Here is an 18,645-nt window from a genome sequence, read left to right as displayed (position 1 = left end):
GAAAAACACTGCCTGGCACAAAATAAAAGCCCAGTGCGTGGTTTCTACTGCTAGTTTTTGTGTCGTCATTTTTGTTGTGATTCTTGCACTGAATATTTTTCTCAGAAAAAGTATCTTGAGCTCTACAACTCACGTTGTTTGAGATTCTTAGACGTGTAACTCTCACTTGCTGTTGCTAAGGCTCAGAAAAATGAAACTGAAATTGCTGAAATTTTGTTTATTCCTTGTGTAGGAAAGAGACCAATGAAAGAAAACAAGCAGATTCCATTTTAGTTAAAGGAGGAACTTGCAGGGTTATTCCTGGGGTCAGGAAACACTCAGATGAACATCTGAGATCTGGGGCACTGGCAGGAGGCCTTGGCACTCATCATACAATTAAATGGTCGCCCTCAAACTGTGTTTGCCAGGGCAGGCAAGTGGACAAGTGCATTTCAGAAAGGTTCCCAGGCATTCCAAACTGGAACAGGAAGGACCATCTGATTTACTGTTTAACCAGTTAAACACACCAGCCGTGCCCCCAGCACTGTGGTCAGTTCACAGCCTTGTGACCCGTTTGGGCATCCTTGAACCAGAGGCGGGAGGCGGGTGGGTGAGAGCCAGCCCTGCCCTCTTCCTCCTCCTTGGGATATCGCTTTTGCTTTTCTTTGCTGAGTCTCTACAGCAACAAAGTGTATGCAGAGTTCCAGCTCCGGGAGTTGGGCACATCGGGGTTCTGTCTTTGATCCCCCATTCTGGCTGTGTGATTTTGGACAAGTTGCGACACCTCTCTGAGCCTCCGTCCCATCTTTTTACATGATGGTGATCATAATACCTTCCCCAGAAGGCCGTGAGGCCCATATGAGCTGGGTAAGGGCTAGCCCCGTCCTCAGCATGTGTGACGCTCAGTCAGTGGGAGGTGGGCGCTGCTCCAGGAAGGCGGGCGGCAGGTACGTGGACCGCAGTGCAGTCTGTGATGCAGACCTCCCACTCAGCACGCCCCCGACCGTCGGCTCCGGCCCTGCTAGGTGGACCACAGGCAGGCTCCTCTTCCTCCAGCTGACACACGGGCACGCGGCCCAGCAGGGGGAGTTCAGGGGGGATCTTCTCTCCCACTGGCCCCCTGGGCTGGGGGCCTTTGTTGTGTTCACAGACAGGCTACAGCCCTCACGCCAGGAAAAGATGTGAAATCCCACCGGCTGTTCCCTCAACGTATATCCAACACTCAGCAGCTTCTCACCACCCCACCGTGGCCACCCAGCCCCAGCTGCTCTCAGACCTCACATCCCATTCATCCGCACCGCCTGCCTGAAAATATACCTTGAATTCTTTCAGTCACTCCTCAGACCGCGCCTGAGGTGTGTCATCTTTTCCCCAGATTGTTCACTGTTCTAGATGTTTCCTCACTGGCCTTCACTGGTGATGCTGCTACCTTTATCTCTCACACACACACCCGCCATATACATTCACAGCCACACACTGGCCTTCACTGGTGATGCTGCTACCTTTATCACACACACACACACACACACACACACACCCGCCATATACACTCACAGCCACACATGCACACGTGCACACACACACACAGCTCCTCCATCACTGTGCATGGGTATATGCACAGCACCTCCCCCACAGGGTCCCCCATCCCCCCCTCGCTTCTCAACCCCACAGCCAGACTTAAATCCCAAGTGGGTCAATCCATCCTGTTTCACTCAGAGTCAAAGCCAAGGTCCTTACGGGGGTCTGCCCAGCACCCTGTGGCCTCCACCACAGCCCTCTGCACTGGTTCCTCTCTCACCTGGAACACTCCTTGCTTCTCCTCTGGCTCCCCATGTCTCCCACCTTCCTCCCCAGTGCTCCTCCTGCCCTCGTGGCTGACTTTCCTGCCCAGCACTTCCCATCTCCCAGCATCATTTACTTCCTTATCCCTCTGCTGGCCCTGGTCACGGAATGCATATGAGAGGAGGACAAGGGTCTGTGTCCCCCACCCCAGCCCTACTGTGGAGCAGTGCCTGGCACCTGGGTGCTTTCAGTGAATATCTGTTGAAAGATTCGTGAAGGATTGTGGGACCACACACGCAGAGTGTCTTCATCATTACAAAACTGTCCCGAATTGGAATTCATTGTGGAAATTTACTCCGATTACCAGTTCTTTCACTGTAGCAATTACCTGGCACACAGGGGTGCCTAGTTAGTCCCGTTGGATGCATTGCTTTGGGGCTTTGGGGCCGTCTAAGCCCTCCTTCCCTATCAGCCCAACCCTGCAGTGGGCGGGACGGTGTCCCCGGACCCCTCTGAGCCTGCTGTCCCCCCACTTCCCCACCGTGCATCCTGGTTCTGGTGGCACTGTCAGCGGCTGGCCCCCCTTCCCCTGTATCCCCATCTCTGCAGGCACGTCATCGTCCTTTGCTCTCACCGTCTCATCTTCCTGGTAACTACGGTTTTGTTATTACTACCTGTTGATCTGGCTTTCTCGTTATTGTCTTCCCAGCTTCCCATGGCAGTTATTGCTCTGATTTTAGTTTCACTGGCTGTAGGACAAAAGGGGTGGACTCTCAAAGTATTATCCCCGGTTTCAGGTTCAGAGGCACTCTTCATGCTGCCCACTGCAGCACGTGGTCCTCTGGCATGTTCTCCAGCCCCAATCCCAGGTCCCTCTTCAGGTCTTTCCCTGTCGCCTTCATCCTCTCCCTCCTACTCCCGGAGCTTATCCACTGGCCAGGCCCTCCCCTCTCCCCCAGTGGCTTCCACTCCCACCATTTCTGTGCCCCTTCACCCCAGATTTGCAGTCCAAGCTTGCTCTCTGTGACCTCCAAACTTATGCCCAGCCCCCGGCCTTCTGCTCCTGGTCTCACCTCACAGCTCATCACTTCAGTAACCACAGTTAAGCCAACAGGCATCCTGAGTGCTTTTTGTGCGTTGGCCTCCTTCAATCTGGGAAGAGGAATCCTCCTCTTACAGGTGAGGAGACCACAGCTCCCAGAGGTCATGGAACTGGCCCAGGACACAGCTAGTCAGCGGCAGGACTGGGATTTGAACCCAGGCTGTCTGGCTTCAGAGGACTGACCACTGCCCTGTCCTCTCTTCCTGTCCCCATCATGCCATCCCCTGTTTGTCCACCCCCCTGCCTGATGCTCTGCAGGAGGGGAACCCTGGCTCTTCCTCTGTTCCAGCTTGGGGAGCCGGGGGAGGTGACAGGCGTGGTTGAGCATCTCTGGATAAATGCGCACCACACGGCCTTGCCCACCAGGGAGCTCTGCTGCCCTGCACCCACCACACAGCCCTCCCCGGCCAGTCCTCAGGTCCTTCCCCACTTGCAGTTGGCCTTGGTCTCTGCCAAGGCAAAAAGGTGAGGCTGTTCCCTATAATATTGCTCAGTGCCCCATCTTTGCTTCTGCTTCCCCTCAACACCAGCATCCTTCTCTTTGTGTGTGTGCTAAGTCACTTCAGTCGTGTCCGACTCTTTGTGACCCCACGGACTTTAGCCCACCAGGCTCCTCTGTCCATGGGATTCTCCAGGCAAGAATACTGGAGTGGGTTGCCATGCCCTCCTCCAAGGGATCTTCCCCACCCAGGGATCAGACCCCCACCTCCTGCATTGGTATAGGGGGTTCTTTACCACTAGCACTCCCTGGGAAGCCCCTCCTTCTCTTTATCACCAAATAACAGCAGTGCCTCCTTTTGTTTCCTTTAGAACAAGATACAGGTGTGTTCCATAATTTTTTTCCAACATCAGGCAGCAGGTTCTTTGGTGGAAAGAGTGTTCTTTCCCTGAGTCTTTAGGGCCAAGCTACATTCTCTTAGTCTGTAGCATTTATAAAAAAGGAAAAAGAAGCGGTGGGGGTGGGGGGTGGGGAGGAAAGAAAAGAAACAACAACTTGAAGCCAGGCTGATATGTCTTTCGTTAATGATCCTTCTTGGTGGGGGGCGGGAGGGGTTATCCTTGTGCCATCATTAAATGCAGGGGTGTGTCAGGGCTAAAGGTCAGGAGGAGAGCTTTGCCCTCAGGAGGCTGCCTCCCAGAACTGACAGTACAGAGCAGCCAGGATGTGTGGACCCAGAGCACGCCCTGCCTCCCCAGACATCAAGCATCTCCCCCAGGCCCTACATGGGGCACGTGGGTGCAGAGGTGAATGAGGCCTGGATCTTTCTGAGGGAGGAAGCCCATGTGAGCCCCCCAGAAGCTTCAGATCCCATTGTCATCCTCCAGGCAGTGCAGAGAAATCCTGGGTCTCGGCCGGCGGGGGTGCTGAATGCACGTGGGTGCTGAGAGGCAGATGGCACATGGGGCAGAGGGCGTGCCCTGGGCGGAGGAGGTGGCCGGGGACAGGGGGGACAGAGACCTCAGACATCAGGATTTTCTCAGAGGAGCCAAGAAACTGACAAAGCCATGCCAAGCACCTTCTGGCATGGAAGTGGGCAGGGAAGGAGGGGAAAGCAGGATTGCTGCATCCTGAGTGATCCTGCAGAGCAAGAGTCCCCTTAGCGTGCCCCACCCAAGCTCCCATTTAGCTCTGCTAGATGCTGGGTGCAGGAAGGCGTGGGGACCAGCACCTGTGAGGAGATGGAGACCCTGCTGCTCCCCGACTGTCGCCCCCCTCAGGGCCGTGTTTAAGGTCCCTAGAAGCCCTGCAGAGGAAAAACCCAGCCTTTAAACAGAATTCCCCATGCTTCTTTGACCATGGGTTGCCCCCCCGCCCCCCATGTCTTTGCATTTAAGTCTCATAGCGTCGGTGTTCTGTGACAGCTCTTTGGGAAGTGCTGCTGTGGAGAATTTTTCAATCCCTGCATACTCTGGAATGTGCCCACTTCTTATTTTGCATGGAGGCCATGCTACATAGTGGAAAGACTGTGGGCTTTAGATAGGACTGACCTGGGTTTACATCTACCTTCCTGTATAATTTCTGACTTTGCTCAGGTTACCTAACCACCTCTCTGAAACTTAGCTTTCTCATTTTTATTCTTTTTTTTTTTTTTTACTTGTATAGCACAGAGAATTATATCTAGTATCTTGTAATAACATATTATGAAATATAGCCTGAAAAAAATAACAATCACTTTGCTATACACCTGAAACTAACACAGTATTATAAATCAACTCTACTTCAATAAAAAGAAAGACTCTGAGGTCAGTAGCTTCATAGTGACTGCTTGGTAAGTATATTTCTGTCTTATATAACGGATTGTGTCTATTATGAGTGACAGAAAAATAAAACAAAAAATTCTTAATGAAATCACATCAAAGATTTTGAATACAGAGTATCTTGCTCTTAGAAACAAATGAATTATGTGTTTTAACAATCATGTGCTAAATAGCACTATGGCAACTATTATAATAAGCAATGAACGTTTAAGGCTTGATTTGATAAAATTGCTAACTTCCGAGTAAAACTAGAAAATGCTAAAAATGCATATATTTGCACCATTAATCCTAATGATTAATGGACAAAAAAATAATCTATGATCTAACAACTAATCTCATATTTCATTTTTACTAATTATGATACAGATCAGAAACTAGGAAAACAGAATTTGGTCAAATAATATGTAGAGGTAAAAGTACAATGGAAATAATTGTTATGCTTCAGGAAAAGTTAAATAGAAAGAGCTAAAATAATTACAAAATAATAAAAAAATTATTGAATTATTTCAAATACAAAAATAATTTTGGTGATATTCCAAAACCAAAAAGTGAATGCTTTTAGCTTGATGTTGAAAGGTTGTTGCTGAACGATAAGACGCGGGATTCTTGGCCTCCGGAGGAGACGAATTCAATCCGGGGCCAGAGACGAGGCTGGATTGCTCAGAGCTTTTGTGTAATAAAGTTTTATTAAAGTATAAAGGAGATAGAGAAAGCTTCTGACATAGGCATCAGAAGGGGGCAAAAGAGTACCCCCCAGCTTTCTCATTTTTAAAATGGGAGAACATTAGCCACCTAACAGGGCTGCTGTGATGGTTAAATGAGAAAATACTGATAGTTTCCACGTGGAGGGCTTATCATGTGTCAGATATAATGGAATTTGAAGCCACTGGGGGGCTCACACATGCTGCTTCCCCCAGAAAGATCCAGGCCTCTTTGTCCTCTGCACCCAGGTGCCCAGTGGAGGGCCTGGGGGAGATATTCAATGTCTGGGGAGGCAAGGCTTGCTCTGGGTCTGCACATCTGACTAAGCACTTTCTGCCTCTCTTTTCATCTTCACCACAGCTCTGAGGCAGGATATATTGTCATCCGTATCTCCCAGGTCAGGAGGCTATGACACACCAAATTAAGGGTCATGTGTATGAGATTTATATCCCAGGCACCGATAACCTGCTGGAGTCAGGATTTGAACCCTAACCATCACCCCCCAGCAGAGAGCATGCTCCAAACCACCATGTCATAAAGGGCCTGGTGCATTGAAGGCACTAAGGAATATCCATTCCCTTTTCAGGAGATTCATGGGTACTTACAGGGAGATTGGTCATTCCTGAGACTCCAAGTTACTCTTCAGTCTTTCTTATTAAACCTGTTAAAGGAGTAATCTGGATCTGCCTGTCCACTCATTGCTTTCTACACATAAAATAAAAATTCTCCTTCAGCCAGTGTCAAAAAAAGTTATGACACTTCTCTTATGACCTCTCTGCTTTGCCTTCATATGCTGATCCACCTCAATTTGGGCAGCGTCTCAACTGCCTACTGGTATTGGGCCAGTCTCCAAACTGGTCCCACTAGTGGTCTGTGCCTCCCCATCCAGGACCAAGGGTCCTCCCAGAAAGCACTGTGCATCTGTAGCTTGTTCCTCCGGCTGTTCTCCGTCCTATACTTCGGTGATAGACTTGGCCAAGGTCTAAGAAGGCATTCCTTTTATCACTCATTCAGCAAACATTTACTTAGCGCCATTGCTAGACTAGGAGTATGCCCTGTATTGTGCCTCTTAATTAGATCACAGAATCTCACAGCCCTCAGTAGGCCTCCAATACTGGAATGCTGCAGACTCTCCTCTGTCCATGGTGTTGGGGATCTTTTCCACATCGACCAGCCTTGTTTACAACCTAATCCAGCATTCACATCCCCTGCCCCTTGTGAGACCCTCTCAACAGGCCCTTCAAGTCCCATAGTTCCAAGTGTAAGCTCCTTGACTTTTGCTTGATTTCAGGATTCCCAAGCATCTAAAGCTTCCAGCAGGACTGGGTACACAAGTGCCACAAATGGGGTTCTCCCCAGGCCCCTGACAGCCACTGCAAATACACTCTCCTCTGCTCAGAACATCATTCCAACTATCCAACCTGCCAAGCAAATCTACAACACCTGGTTCAAGACTCACCTCCTCCCTGGTCCCTCCTCCTTCCATTACCCCACCATCAAATAAGCTAATCGTTTTCTCCTCTGTTCTGCTCCTATACTTCACCTACATTGCACCCCACAGCTAGAAAAAAAGGCACTCCTTCCTCAAGACACTTGACTGCCACCTGCTGGAAATTTAGGGTAAATTCACTTAACAGAAGTGAAGGTGCACCCTGACATTGCGTAGGGTGCTGCACGCCGGCAGGCAGGGAGCTGCCTTTGCAGTGATCAGGATTGAGGTGACCTTAAACGTTCCCCTCTGCGTCCAGGTGCCCTGGCTTCCACTTGGGCTGAAGAAATGCTTGTTACTGGTGCAAGCCCCTGTTACCTTAGACTTGAGGCACCTGGTTTCATGACTGAATGATCTCTAAATCCATCTGTTGCAAAGGAAGGCAACCAAACTCCCCACAAGCTGTCAGAGTAACCAGAGGGTCTCAGAGGGATTTGCAGTGGGGACCAGAGACGCTTCAGTCTGTCATCTCTGCTCAAAGGCCACCACCATAGGAACAGACCAGAGCAACTCCACATTCCTCCCCACAGGAAACCTCAAGCCGAGAATATGATGGAGAATTGGAGCAGGTGCTGCGTCCAGGGCCAGCTCCTTGTAGGTTGTGGGGAGGCAGAGGTGGCCACACAGGGGTCCTTGCAGGGAGCTGGGGGTTTTGTGAGGAAGTCCATCAGTGAGCACGCAGCTGACTAGACAAGGGTAAGCAAGGGTTTTGATACACTATCATCCATATTTTCCTAAGCCAAGCCCTTTTATTAAGCCACATCATGGAAAACCAGTACCCCAGTGACATCTAGCTCTTCAAAAAGTGGTGTCAATAGAGCTCCATCCAGCTGTTACACTTGCAGGTGGGGGCAGGAGGGGGGACATACTTTTACTAGGGTCCTGTTTTATAAAGGGAGAGGCCCTCTGTCCCTTCGCAAAGCTTATTTTCCCAGAGCCATCTGGCATAGCATTGTTCAGGTCCCATGGTCTCCCAGAGAGGTACCCCTCTTTGGTAACCCTAATGAAGGAAGAAGGCTGAGCCTTTCCCTCTCTGCCCTGGCTGCCAGGAAGCCCAGAGACAGTTTCTTTAGCTTTCCTGAACCAGGATTGCGTCTTCTCATCGCTTCCCTGATACCTTCTCTAGGAGTGCTCGTTTTAGGCTATTTGTATTTTCCATTGTGGGGATGGCTTTGGGGGCTGGATGGGCAGTGATGTGGCAGAAGAAAGAAGAACCACCAGTGCACACATGGATTTCAGTCCCCACCTGTTAACCGTGTCATCTTAGGCAAGATGTCTTTACCTCTTCAATGCTGAGTTCCTTACCTGGAAATGACCACGAGGAACAGATAGGTTACTGTGAAGATTAGACTCTGCCAGTGTGACCTGCACTGTGTCCTCTCCCTCCTCCCAGGTCAGGCTTGGTCTGTGGCTCCAGGATCGGAGTCAGTTTTTCCTTCTTCCTGCCTCTGTCGGTCGGCTTAGGATGAGTGATACAGAGGAGAGAAGCAGGGAGCCTGCCCTCCTGGTTTGTCTGGGACAAAGGGGTTTCCTGGCATGCAGGATTTCCAGTGCTCAAATAGGAAGGTTGGAGGCAAATAGAAGAGCTGGTCACCCTAATAGAAAACTACCTCAACATCTCAGGGGCTTAGAGTGGCTTAGGTTTGCTTCTTGCTGGAACTACCATCTATCCGAGACCTTGGCTAAAGGGGGAGTCTCTATCTGGCAGTCTCTGATCCCTTGGTAAGGGGGCAGTTGGTCAGGGCCAGTTCAAAGGCTGCCGCTGTCCCCTCCACTCATGTTCATCTGTCCGGGAGAGTCACTTGGCCGGGCCTGACATGGGGCAGCCTGCCGACTCCCCACACAGAGCAGCAGCGATAGGTTTGAACCTTAGTACAATCCGCACACTTCGCTTTCTCTTCTTGTCATTCTGGGGTGCTGGGGCAGGGAGAGGGAGGGCAAGCTGAGAGATGCCTGGTCTGTGATTGGAGGGCTCCCGGTGGCCATCGTGCTGTGGACGGTGTGTGGGGGAGCTCCTTAAGGGGTGGGCTTAAGGGGCGAGGCTTCGCCCGCTGTGCTCGAAGGAGTGGTGGTCTCCTTTGGGCGTCTAACAGTGGTTGACATACCCGCCTCTTCCAGCCCCCTTGTTCCTTTGTGTGGAACCACAGAGCATCTTCTTCCTGTGCTCCGAGGACCACGAGGGGACTGAGGTGGGACGGGGGGCCCCCAAGCTCTTCCCAGGCACACTTCCCAGGCCCCTTCATGCCTGGCTTTCTCTGGCCACCCAGAGAGCCTCCCTCCCACCTTCGGAAATCTCTAGCTCAGAGGTGGGCACAGATGTGACACCCACTCTAGGACCAGGGCCGGGCTCTCCCCAGAGCATCCTCACTATGTGTCACTTGGATGGCAGCACCAGGGCTGGTCCAACCCCCACTCAGCTGGGGTCCGCCCTCCCAGGTACCTTCGGTCTCTTGGGGCCCCCTTCCTTGGCTCAACCCTCTTTTAGGAGGTAATTCGCACAGAAAAGGTTTTTGTCTCTTTTGTTGTTTCCTTTATTGTCTTATATCTAAGAACACCTTCCTGGAGAGAAAACAGTTTTCCCAAAAATATTTGTCACAACTGATTCAGCTTCCTTGTCCAAGCATATAAGAAATACGGTTTAGATTTTGCAAAACAGAGTGCTAAAATGTTTGTTAGCATTTATGATTTCTATAAGGAAATCTGAGCATTGGTAAAAAATGATCAAAATGAGAATTCGTGGGGCGTTTGGTACTGAGGACCTCTATCTAACTTTCAGGGATGTGGGGGAAAGAGAAAACGAGAGGCATGGTATTGGGAGACGCGGAACCCTGCGATCCAGGTGCAGGGGGCGGGGCCGGGCGGGGCGGCCGGGACGGCGTGGGGCGGGGCCGCAGCGGGTGAGGGGAAGGGTCGGCCGCCGGGAGAGCCGAAGGCTTCCCTGAGGGGACACCTGAGGGCAGTTGAAAGGCACGCAGGAGTTCACCAGGTGACCGAGTGGGCAGAGGGAGCCGTGCCTGCTCCCTGCAAAACCACGTGGACGCAGCTGAGGCCTCGTGCTCTTGGGAACTGAAGTATTTCAGTGGCCTGGCGCCTCAGGCAGCGAATGCGCATGCTTGGGCTGGGGAGTAAGCAAGCCCATTGCCGAGGCCTGGTGTTGCCTGCTAGGTGTTTGGGGTTTTATCTGGAGGGCCTGGGCGAGCAGTGAAGCTGTTGAAATGTTTTAAGCAAGGGGGCGTTCTGCCTCTTACCACAGTGAGGAGAGGGCAAGGCTGGAGCAGGGAGCAGCCCTGATGGAGGGAAGTGGCTGGACCCTCCTATCCAAGGGCCAAGCGGGGGCTCTGGGGTGTTGGAAGGAGAGGAGCTTATGCCCAGGGTGGATCCTGGGTCGCCCGTTTGGGGTTGGGAGGATAGTGTGGGACCTGGATGCCGGTCTGATTGAGATGGGGTCCTGTGTGGTAAAAGCACGCCCGCCCCCAGCAGCCCTACCCTGGGGACTTTGCATCCTTGTGCCACTGCTGTATCCACAAGGCTTAGGGACTGAAGCCTGGAATTCCTGGACACATCTTTGCAGGGGCTGAGATGGGGTTACCAGCGTTAGACAGGGAGGGGTTCTGAACCAGACTGCAGAGAAGAGTAAATTGGAAGGACATGGTCTTTTCTCTTCCCTGGATACTCATTTGAGGACCTTTGTAATGATCTCGGCAAGGTAGGTTATCCAAGAGGCCAGAATTAGCCCGCGGAACATGAAGTGCCAGAATTTGTGCTTCAGAAAGGTCAGGAAAACCCCATTTAAAGCCCCTGTCTTTTCATCTCAAGGCGGAGCAGGGAAGGAATAAGGGGGCTTCTTTAGAGCCTGTTCCCCTTTCAGGGTTCACAGGGACAGGGAGGAGACCCTGTGTCCTGCCAGCAGGAGGTGGGCAGGGCAGCACCACCTGCCCCCCTTTGACGTCAGCAGCTTTTCAGAACTGATTTCTCTACCAGACGTACTTGATTTCAGGGACATTTTGTTTAAACATCTTAGCTCATTCCCAGCCATTTCAGGCATTGGCCCTGCTGGCATTTCGTCTTGGCTTAATGTTTCCTGAAGACTTGCTTTCTATTGTTCCGTGTTGTGTGTGTGTAGGTAACTCACTTGGGAGCGAGCTGAGGAGTGTCCTCGGGGGCAGGTGTAGCTCCGGGAGCCCTACTGCTCTCCCCTGCTGAGTGATCTTGGCTGGTTTCTTCACCTCTCTCTGCCTCAGTCTTCTCCTTGGTCAAATGTGGAAACAGTAGTATTAATACTTAGCTCAGAGTTATTGTCGGGTTTAAGTGAGTGCAGTAAGAACAGTGCCCGATGCCAAGTACACGGTCAGTCAGCGTTCACTGTTATTGTTGCTTGACCCAGCAGGAGAAATGAAAAATATAATTATCTTCTTCCTCTTAAGGCCGTGTCCAAGAATCTACGTTTAGTAATTTTAAAGGCATTGTTTTTCACAGAAAATATCTCCCAGCATATTTCCTCATGTGTTTGCAGTTGAGTTGAACAGGCAGCTGAAGGATGGGATGGTGAGCTCAGCATTGCTCCCTGTAATCGGGAGTCATGATTGAGCTCCTCATCTCCTTCAGCTGCTGTGAGACTTTCAGCTGTGTCTACCTCAAGGTGACCTGTCTGGGGTTTCTTTTCCTGTGGGCCCCACTGCAGGTTTCTGGAAGAACTTGACTGCCTGAAAGGAAGCGACAAAACATGAAAATCGCTTTGAGGTGACCAACAAGTCCAGCGGCCCCTTGCTTCTCCCAAGGTGGATCTGAGGTTTAAGAACCATAACTTCAGGTAACAATCCTATCCTACCCACCACCACCTAGATACACTATCCTTGCAGCTCCGACGGTCGTTCTTCATCTAGGAAGTGTGGTTTCTCCCCAAATCCCTGAAACCTGGAATATTCCACCTCGTGCAAATGTCTGGCTGTTCAGAAAGAGCGGTGGGGGCTGGAGTGGCATCCCAGGTCTGACATGTGGCCCAGATGGGCACTGAGACCCTAAGTGTAGGGCTCTGCTCACAGATGACCGCCTTCTCTTAATGTCAGTAGTATTGGTGATAATAACAGCAGCGGCAGCTACAGCAGGGCCGTTAGTGTGATTAAATGCTTATAAAATACTCTTCGAAGAATACATCAGACTAGCCAGGAAATTTCTGAAAACAAAAAGTACAAAGAGGGAAAGGAGTTGTTCTATGAGATATTAAAATGTATTTTACAGCCATAGTCATCAACAGTGTGGTGCCAGAATGGAAATAAGCAGGTCAAGGGAACAGAATGGAAAGTTCAGACTAAAAAATGAGTCAAGAAAAGTGGCATTTCTAGTGACTGGTAACAGGACATGTAGATCTAGTAAGTAGTGTTGGAATAACTGTATTCTTTGGAGGGAAATTAGAAATTCCCATCCTTAAGTAGTGCACCGAAAATAATTTCCAAGTGGATTAAAACTGAATTTTTTTTTTTTAAGTTATGAAACTGTTAGCAAAGAAGAGGATATTTTTATTGTTTGGGGGTGAGAAAAGAGTTTTTAAAACCTGTCACTTTTAGTATCACATGCAAACACCATAAGCAAAGATAAAAGACAAAAAGGGGAGAAAATTATTTACAGCATCTATGATGAGCAAAGATTAATATTCCTAACATACAAATTTATTTATTTTTCAATATGTATTTATTGAGTGCTAACTATGTGCTGAAACGTGATCTGGGCACTAAGGGTGCAAACAGTAAACCAAAGTCAGTACTCCTCTGATGCTTATGATCTAGTGGAGAGGACAGCCGGTAAATTAAGTAGGTTATTGCTGGCCAGATATGGATAAGGGCAATGGAAAGAAATTAAGCAGGACTGAGGTGGTTAGAGTTGTGGGGGTGCGTGTTATATGGTTATCCTGGGAAACTTCACTGATAAAGTGACATTTGAGCAGAAATATGAAGGAAAAAGGGGAGAAGTGGTTGAATTTTGGATGTTTTTTTTGGACTGTTTAGCTATTAGGATTTGTTGATGGATTAGATGCAGGCCATGAAAGAAAAGGAGTCAGGGGTGACTTCTAGGTTTGGGGCCTAAGCAGCAAGCAGGATTGAAGTACCACTTACTGACCTGGGCATGACCAAGAGGCTGGGCTTGTGGACAACCAGGGATTGGTTATGGATGTTTCACGTTTCTCTTGTATATTGAAGGGGAGATATCAAGGTGATGCTTTGGAACTCAGGAAAGGGTCTGGGCTGGAGATGTAAACATGAGAGTTGTCATAATATAGGTAGTTATTTAAAACAATGAAACTAGGCAGATCTCCTAGGGAGGGAGTGTAGACAGAGAGGAGGGCCAAGAACATCCATGGGTCGCTGACCTAGAGGTGAGGGAGACAAGGGGAACCAGCTGTAGAGACCAAAGAGGAGTGACCACAGAAGTAGGAGAACTGTGAAGCTGAGAGCCAGGAAGGAGAGGTCAGCTCTATCAGATGTGTTGATGGGCCAAGCCGGGAGGGGATGGAGAACTGGCCATTGCATTAGCAATGAGGAGGTCATTAATGAACCCAGCAGGGGCCGGTATATTGGAATGATGGGGACAAAAGCCTGATTTGAGTTATTTGTAGCGAGGAAGAGAAAAGCAATTGAAAACAAAGAAATGGGGCAGTAACTGGAAGGGAATCAAGTTCAAAAGAGTTTATTCCCCCCCTCCCTCCCCCCAAGATGAGAGTTGTTGCAGTGTGTTTCTTGTCCTTATAGAAGCGATGCAAGAGAATGCGGAATGTGGATGATGCAGGGTTGGGGTGGATGGTCCACACTCTTGAGAGAGGCGGGCTCAGCATGCTTTGGGGTGGGGTCCTAGCCGGCAGTGTCCAGGCTGCTGGTAGAAGTGGTCACTGGCCTCTCTTCTCAGTGGCGCAGAAAGCTGATTTATCGGCAAAGGGTGAAAATCGAGACGTTGGAGGTTTGAGGAGGAAAGCCCAAGTGTGGTCGCAGAGCAGGGGAGTCATGGATTGCTGTGTGCTTTTCCCCAGGCTCAGGTGCCCAGGCGAGCGTGAGTGAGGAGGCCCTCGATGCTCAAGGCAGTATGGTAGGAAAACAGGACACAAGTGGGCACCAGCGATAACCAAGAAGTACCTATAGGGACTTCCCTGGTGGTCCAGTGGTTAAGACTTTGCTTTCCGATGCAGAGGATGCAGGTTCAATCCCTGGTTGGGGGGCTAAGATCCCACATGCCCCATGGCCAAAACACCAGAACATAAACAGCAGAAGCAGTATTGTAACAAATTCATCAAAGACTTTAAAAAAAAAATGGTCCACATTAAAGAAAGAAAGACATGCCTATAAACAGAAACACCATCCATAGTGATTTTAAGATACAAGTAAAAATAGTGAGGTTTTGTTTTTTCCTTCAGATTGACAAGAGCTTTTACTGGGTATAAAAGTCATTGTGCTTTTCTGGAGCACAGTGTTTCTGTATTTAGCAAAACATACAATGTGTGTCCCCTTTAGACCCATCAGTCCTCCTTCTAGAAGTTTATACTAAGAGATAATAGCGCAAATGCACAGAGCTATGTGCATAGTCAGTGTTCACTCCAGCAACGATGGTGAGAGTGACCAGGAGGGCTCTGGTCACCAATCAGTGGACACAGTGGAAACAAAAGCTCACCCTCACCTTTCACTTTGCAGATGAGGAAACTCAGGCCCAGAGAGAGGGAGTGACAGCCCCAGTCACGTCGCCTGGAGCTCAGACCCCAACGGTGGGCAGTGCACGGCCCCCTTCACCTGGGTTTGGAGTTGGAGTCCTTTGCAAGGTACTTGCCAGTCTCTTTTTTGAGCTGACTTGCTTTGCGCTTTTAAGATATGAATTCTCAAAATGCTTTGCAAATGTTTGCAGTGCCTTCACTTCATTATGCAAGATTTTCCTTGAAATGGAATCCCACATGCAAAAGGGCAGGCAGAGAATAGACAGACTTTGCCTGGATCAGTGATTGGGAGGGACTGCTTTTTTGACTCCCAAGTGGGACTTACAGGCTGAGAAAGGATATTGTATGCTTTCCTACAACTTTGATAAAAGCTGTAATAAAAATACAGAGATAACAAGTAGATCGTATTTATTGCATTGATTAGATTTGATCAAAAGAAAATTAAGACTGTGAGAACATCTGGGACACTTGGTCACCTCCATGGGTGGAACATGGGGCTGTACCTGCTAGAGCCTTGGGTTCTGCTTTAGTTCTTCATGCCCTGGCACAGGCCCCTAAGAGAAGCCACATAATTTCTCTGAGCTTTGTGTCTTTGTCAGAAAAAACAAGCAGATGAGCCTAAGTTACCTATAATAACTCCTGGAGTAAATATGACGGTCCTTCTGGCAGTGCCTTGTCCTCGTCCCAGCTGGCTGGGTGAGAGAGATGTCAGTGCTCTCGTGAAGTGCCTGTCATTCCACAGCGCCACCCTAGTCCTCCACCACCTTAGAAAAGCTTGTGGAAATAAATGCGCCCCTGTTTCCTTGTACTTATTTCAGACCTCCAATGGCCGACCAGAGAATGGACATTTCTTCAACAATCAGTGACTTCATGTCCCCAGGTGCCACCGACCTCCTCTCCAGCCCTCTGGGCACCGGTGGCGTGGATTGCAACCGGAAACGCAAGGGCAGCTCCACAGACTACCAGTAAGGCCTTTGGGCTTGTCTTCCTCTGACTAACCTTGATGTCAGCTTAACGGGCATGAACATCCAGGGGCCCTACTATTCCTTCTGGAAGAAGGGATCCTGTCTATGAAAAGGGACGGGAATGAAAGATCTGACTTGACTTTTCCCTTTATCTTCCCTTGGATTGCAAGCAGGAGGCAGCTGAGCCATTTACTCTCCTTTTGTGCTCCCCACTGAGGTCCCCAGATTTTTGAGGGGAAAAAAAATAGCCTTAAGGCCAAGTTCCACCTCTTACCACTTTCTTCATTTTCCTTTGCTCCTTTGAGCAAGATGGCTAAGTCCATGGATATAACCTCTAGTGACCTCTCTAGAGGAGGACATCAATGGCTTAGTTTGTAGAATGAGAAAGTAGAGGTCATCTCTGGAAACAATATAGGAGCAGTGACATTGTCCTTAAAATGTTATTTGAATTAGTGTTCCTCTTACATTAAATAGCACCTTTTTTTTTTTTTTAAGACTTGGTGGCTTTTCATTGGAGTAAGTACATTTTCACACTTACAGTCAACTCTTCTGTATCTATACATATATCTAGGGAATATGTCAGCATAGAACATCCAAAAGGCACGTTTTGTTTTGTAGTGCAACTGCGAGGAATCTTGCCCAAATGTCCATTTGAGAATTTTCTTCTGTTTAATGAGAGAAAATCTCCAAGGAGGTGTGCCCCCTTACAGCAGATGTCCTTTCTGCTGAAGTTCACAGGTCAGATTTGGGGAGCATGGTGGCTGGAGGTCAGATGCCCACTAGGAGATGCTATGAGTAAGTGAGCCCAGATGATTAAGAGAGCAGCCGCCCAGGGGATGGAGAGCGGATGTGAGGACCAAGAGGGTGTTCTTCCATGGCACTAACTCCACAACAGGGAAACCAGATGTTTTCTGTGGAGTTTTTATCTGATGGAGCCCTTGACATGTTCTGAGACCTCTGCTGTCTAGATCTGTGGTTTCCACCCTTGTCACCACTCCGGACTTCCAGGTTTCCTGCATGGACCCCAGTCTGCAAGCCTTCTGTAATTCATGGACACCCTATGAATTAAGCATGTGTCATCCCTTTCTTGGCAGCTTCATGTACCAAACTCCTACCTTAGGGCAGAGCTTCTCTTCACCTGAGATGATTACCTGCCTCAGTGAGCAGACACGAGTCTAGACAGAAGGGAGAGGGACTTTTCATTTTCCCCTGTGGCCTGTAGAATTTCTTCTAAACTTCAGGACCAGGTAGAGAAAGTCTCTGCCTGTTAGGAGATGGAGGGGCTCCTGGTTGGGAACCACTGTTCTGAGTGCCCGCAGCGTACCTCAGTGCTCCTGAGAAAGTTGCTTTTGCTCTTGAGATGATGATGTTTGTAGGGCCATGATTGGAGAAGGGAGAGAGGCCCAGAGGGTAGTCAGTGCCCTCCTGAATGATTTAGGGATTAGAGGAAGGTGTGAGCTCACCTGGGGGATTTAGAACTCCTTCCTCAGAGCATTTCAGTCTGTTTTCTACTGAACCCACAACGTGCTGTGAAAACTGGATTCAGGAGTCCATGAGGGGAGGGCGGATCCTTCTGTGACCCCAGGACTCTCTGTGGTCCCCAACCCATGCCTCCATCTGTCCCAGTTCCTCGGGGCTCAGGGCTTCCCCCGAGCTGAGAATCAGAGCACTGGGTAGCAGTGGTACCTCTGGGAGCTGGCTTGGGGTTCTACTCAGTGTCCTTCATGGGCACTTTGATGCTCCCTCCTCACCTTACGCACCACCAGATAGATATTCAGTATATATGCCCACGTGGAGAGGGCAATGACAACCCACTCCAGTGTTCTTGCCTGGAGAATCCCAGGGACGGCAGAGCCTGGTGGGCTGCCGTCTATGGGGTTGCACAGAGTTGGACACAACTGAAGCGACTTAGCAGCAGCAGAAGCATGTATACCCACGTATGTTTGATGCTTGATATATTTTACAAATGAATAAACTCCATTTATCCAGAAAGATGGGGGTTGGGTGCGGTGGGGGGAATGAGATTATATGGTTACTTGGATACTCTGGTTAACTAAGAGTTTCCATGAATGCCGTGTATTCCCACTTTTCTCAAGCAATCAATACAGTAAAATGCATGAGCACACAAACTTTATTGAAGTGGTATATATAACTTTTGATAAACTGGGAAATGAGTCTGGTTTTATAGTAGGTTCGAGTTGGTTTTACTTTTATACATCAGGAGTCAATACTGTGGCTCTTTGAGCTTTTTAATTGCTTGGTTTCTGGATAAATTTTGGCCTTCTGTATTATGGTGAGAAGTGATTTTGTATGTCTTAACAGTTATATTCTCTTTTGTTTTCTCAGAGAAAGCATGGACACAGACAAAGATGACCCTCACGGAAGGTACCATGAATTAGTCACTTGAACTTCCGCATCCTTAGAGCCATTTTCCTTGCATAATTAAACGTGCAGTTTCTACCCATCTCCTTGATTAGGGATAAGCAAGGAGGCTGTGAGCCTGTGGGTTCAGAACTGTCTCCCCCCATGCCCCACCCTGTAGCCCAAACCGTAGAGAATCTGCCTGTGATGCAGGAGACCAGGGTTTGATCCCTGGGTCAGAAAGATCCTCTGGAGAAGGGAATGGCAATCCACTCCAGTATTCTTGCCTGGAGAATTTCATGGACAGAGAAACCTG

The 18,645-nt window shown here is 49.3% G+C and overlaps 1 protein-coding gene across 8 annotated transcripts in view; it reads left to right on the top strand.

The window, feature by feature from the left end:
• ARNTL (aryl hydrocarbon receptor nuclear translocator like) overlaps positions 1 to 18,645 on the top strand; it is a 108,769-nt gene that overhangs the window by 60,908 nt on the left and 29,216 nt on the right. For 6 of the 8 annotated variants that reach the window (XM_043480989.1, XM_043480986.1, XM_043480991.1 and 3 more), the window contains 4 exons: positions 11,995 to 12,123; positions 14,987 to 15,111; positions 15,822 to 15,968; positions 18,315 to 18,353. In XM_043480989.1, coding sequence (XP_043336924.1) covers positions 15,829 to 15,968; positions 18,315 to 18,353 — 179 coding nt within the window. In that variant the 5' untranslated portion in view covers positions 11,995 to 12,123; positions 14,987 to 15,111; positions 15,822 to 15,828. Of the gene's footprint in view, positions 1 to 1,384; positions 1,396 to 11,994; positions 12,124 to 14,986; positions 15,112 to 15,821; positions 15,969 to 16,020; positions 16,768 to 17,038; positions 17,042 to 18,314; positions 18,354 to 18,645 lie in introns of those variants that run through there. The other 2 variants (XM_043480987.1, XM_043480992.1) reach the window with 2 other exon arrangements.

This window comes from Cervus canadensis, chromosome 11 (assembly GCF_019320065.1).
Source record: "Cervus canadensis isolate Bull #8, Minnesota chromosome 11, ASM1932006v1, whole genome shotgun sequence".
Taxonomy (NCBI): Eukaryota; Metazoa; Chordata; class Mammalia; order Artiodactyla; family Cervidae; genus Cervus; species Cervus canadensis.
This window is presented reverse-complemented; position numbering and strand designations above follow the sequence as displayed.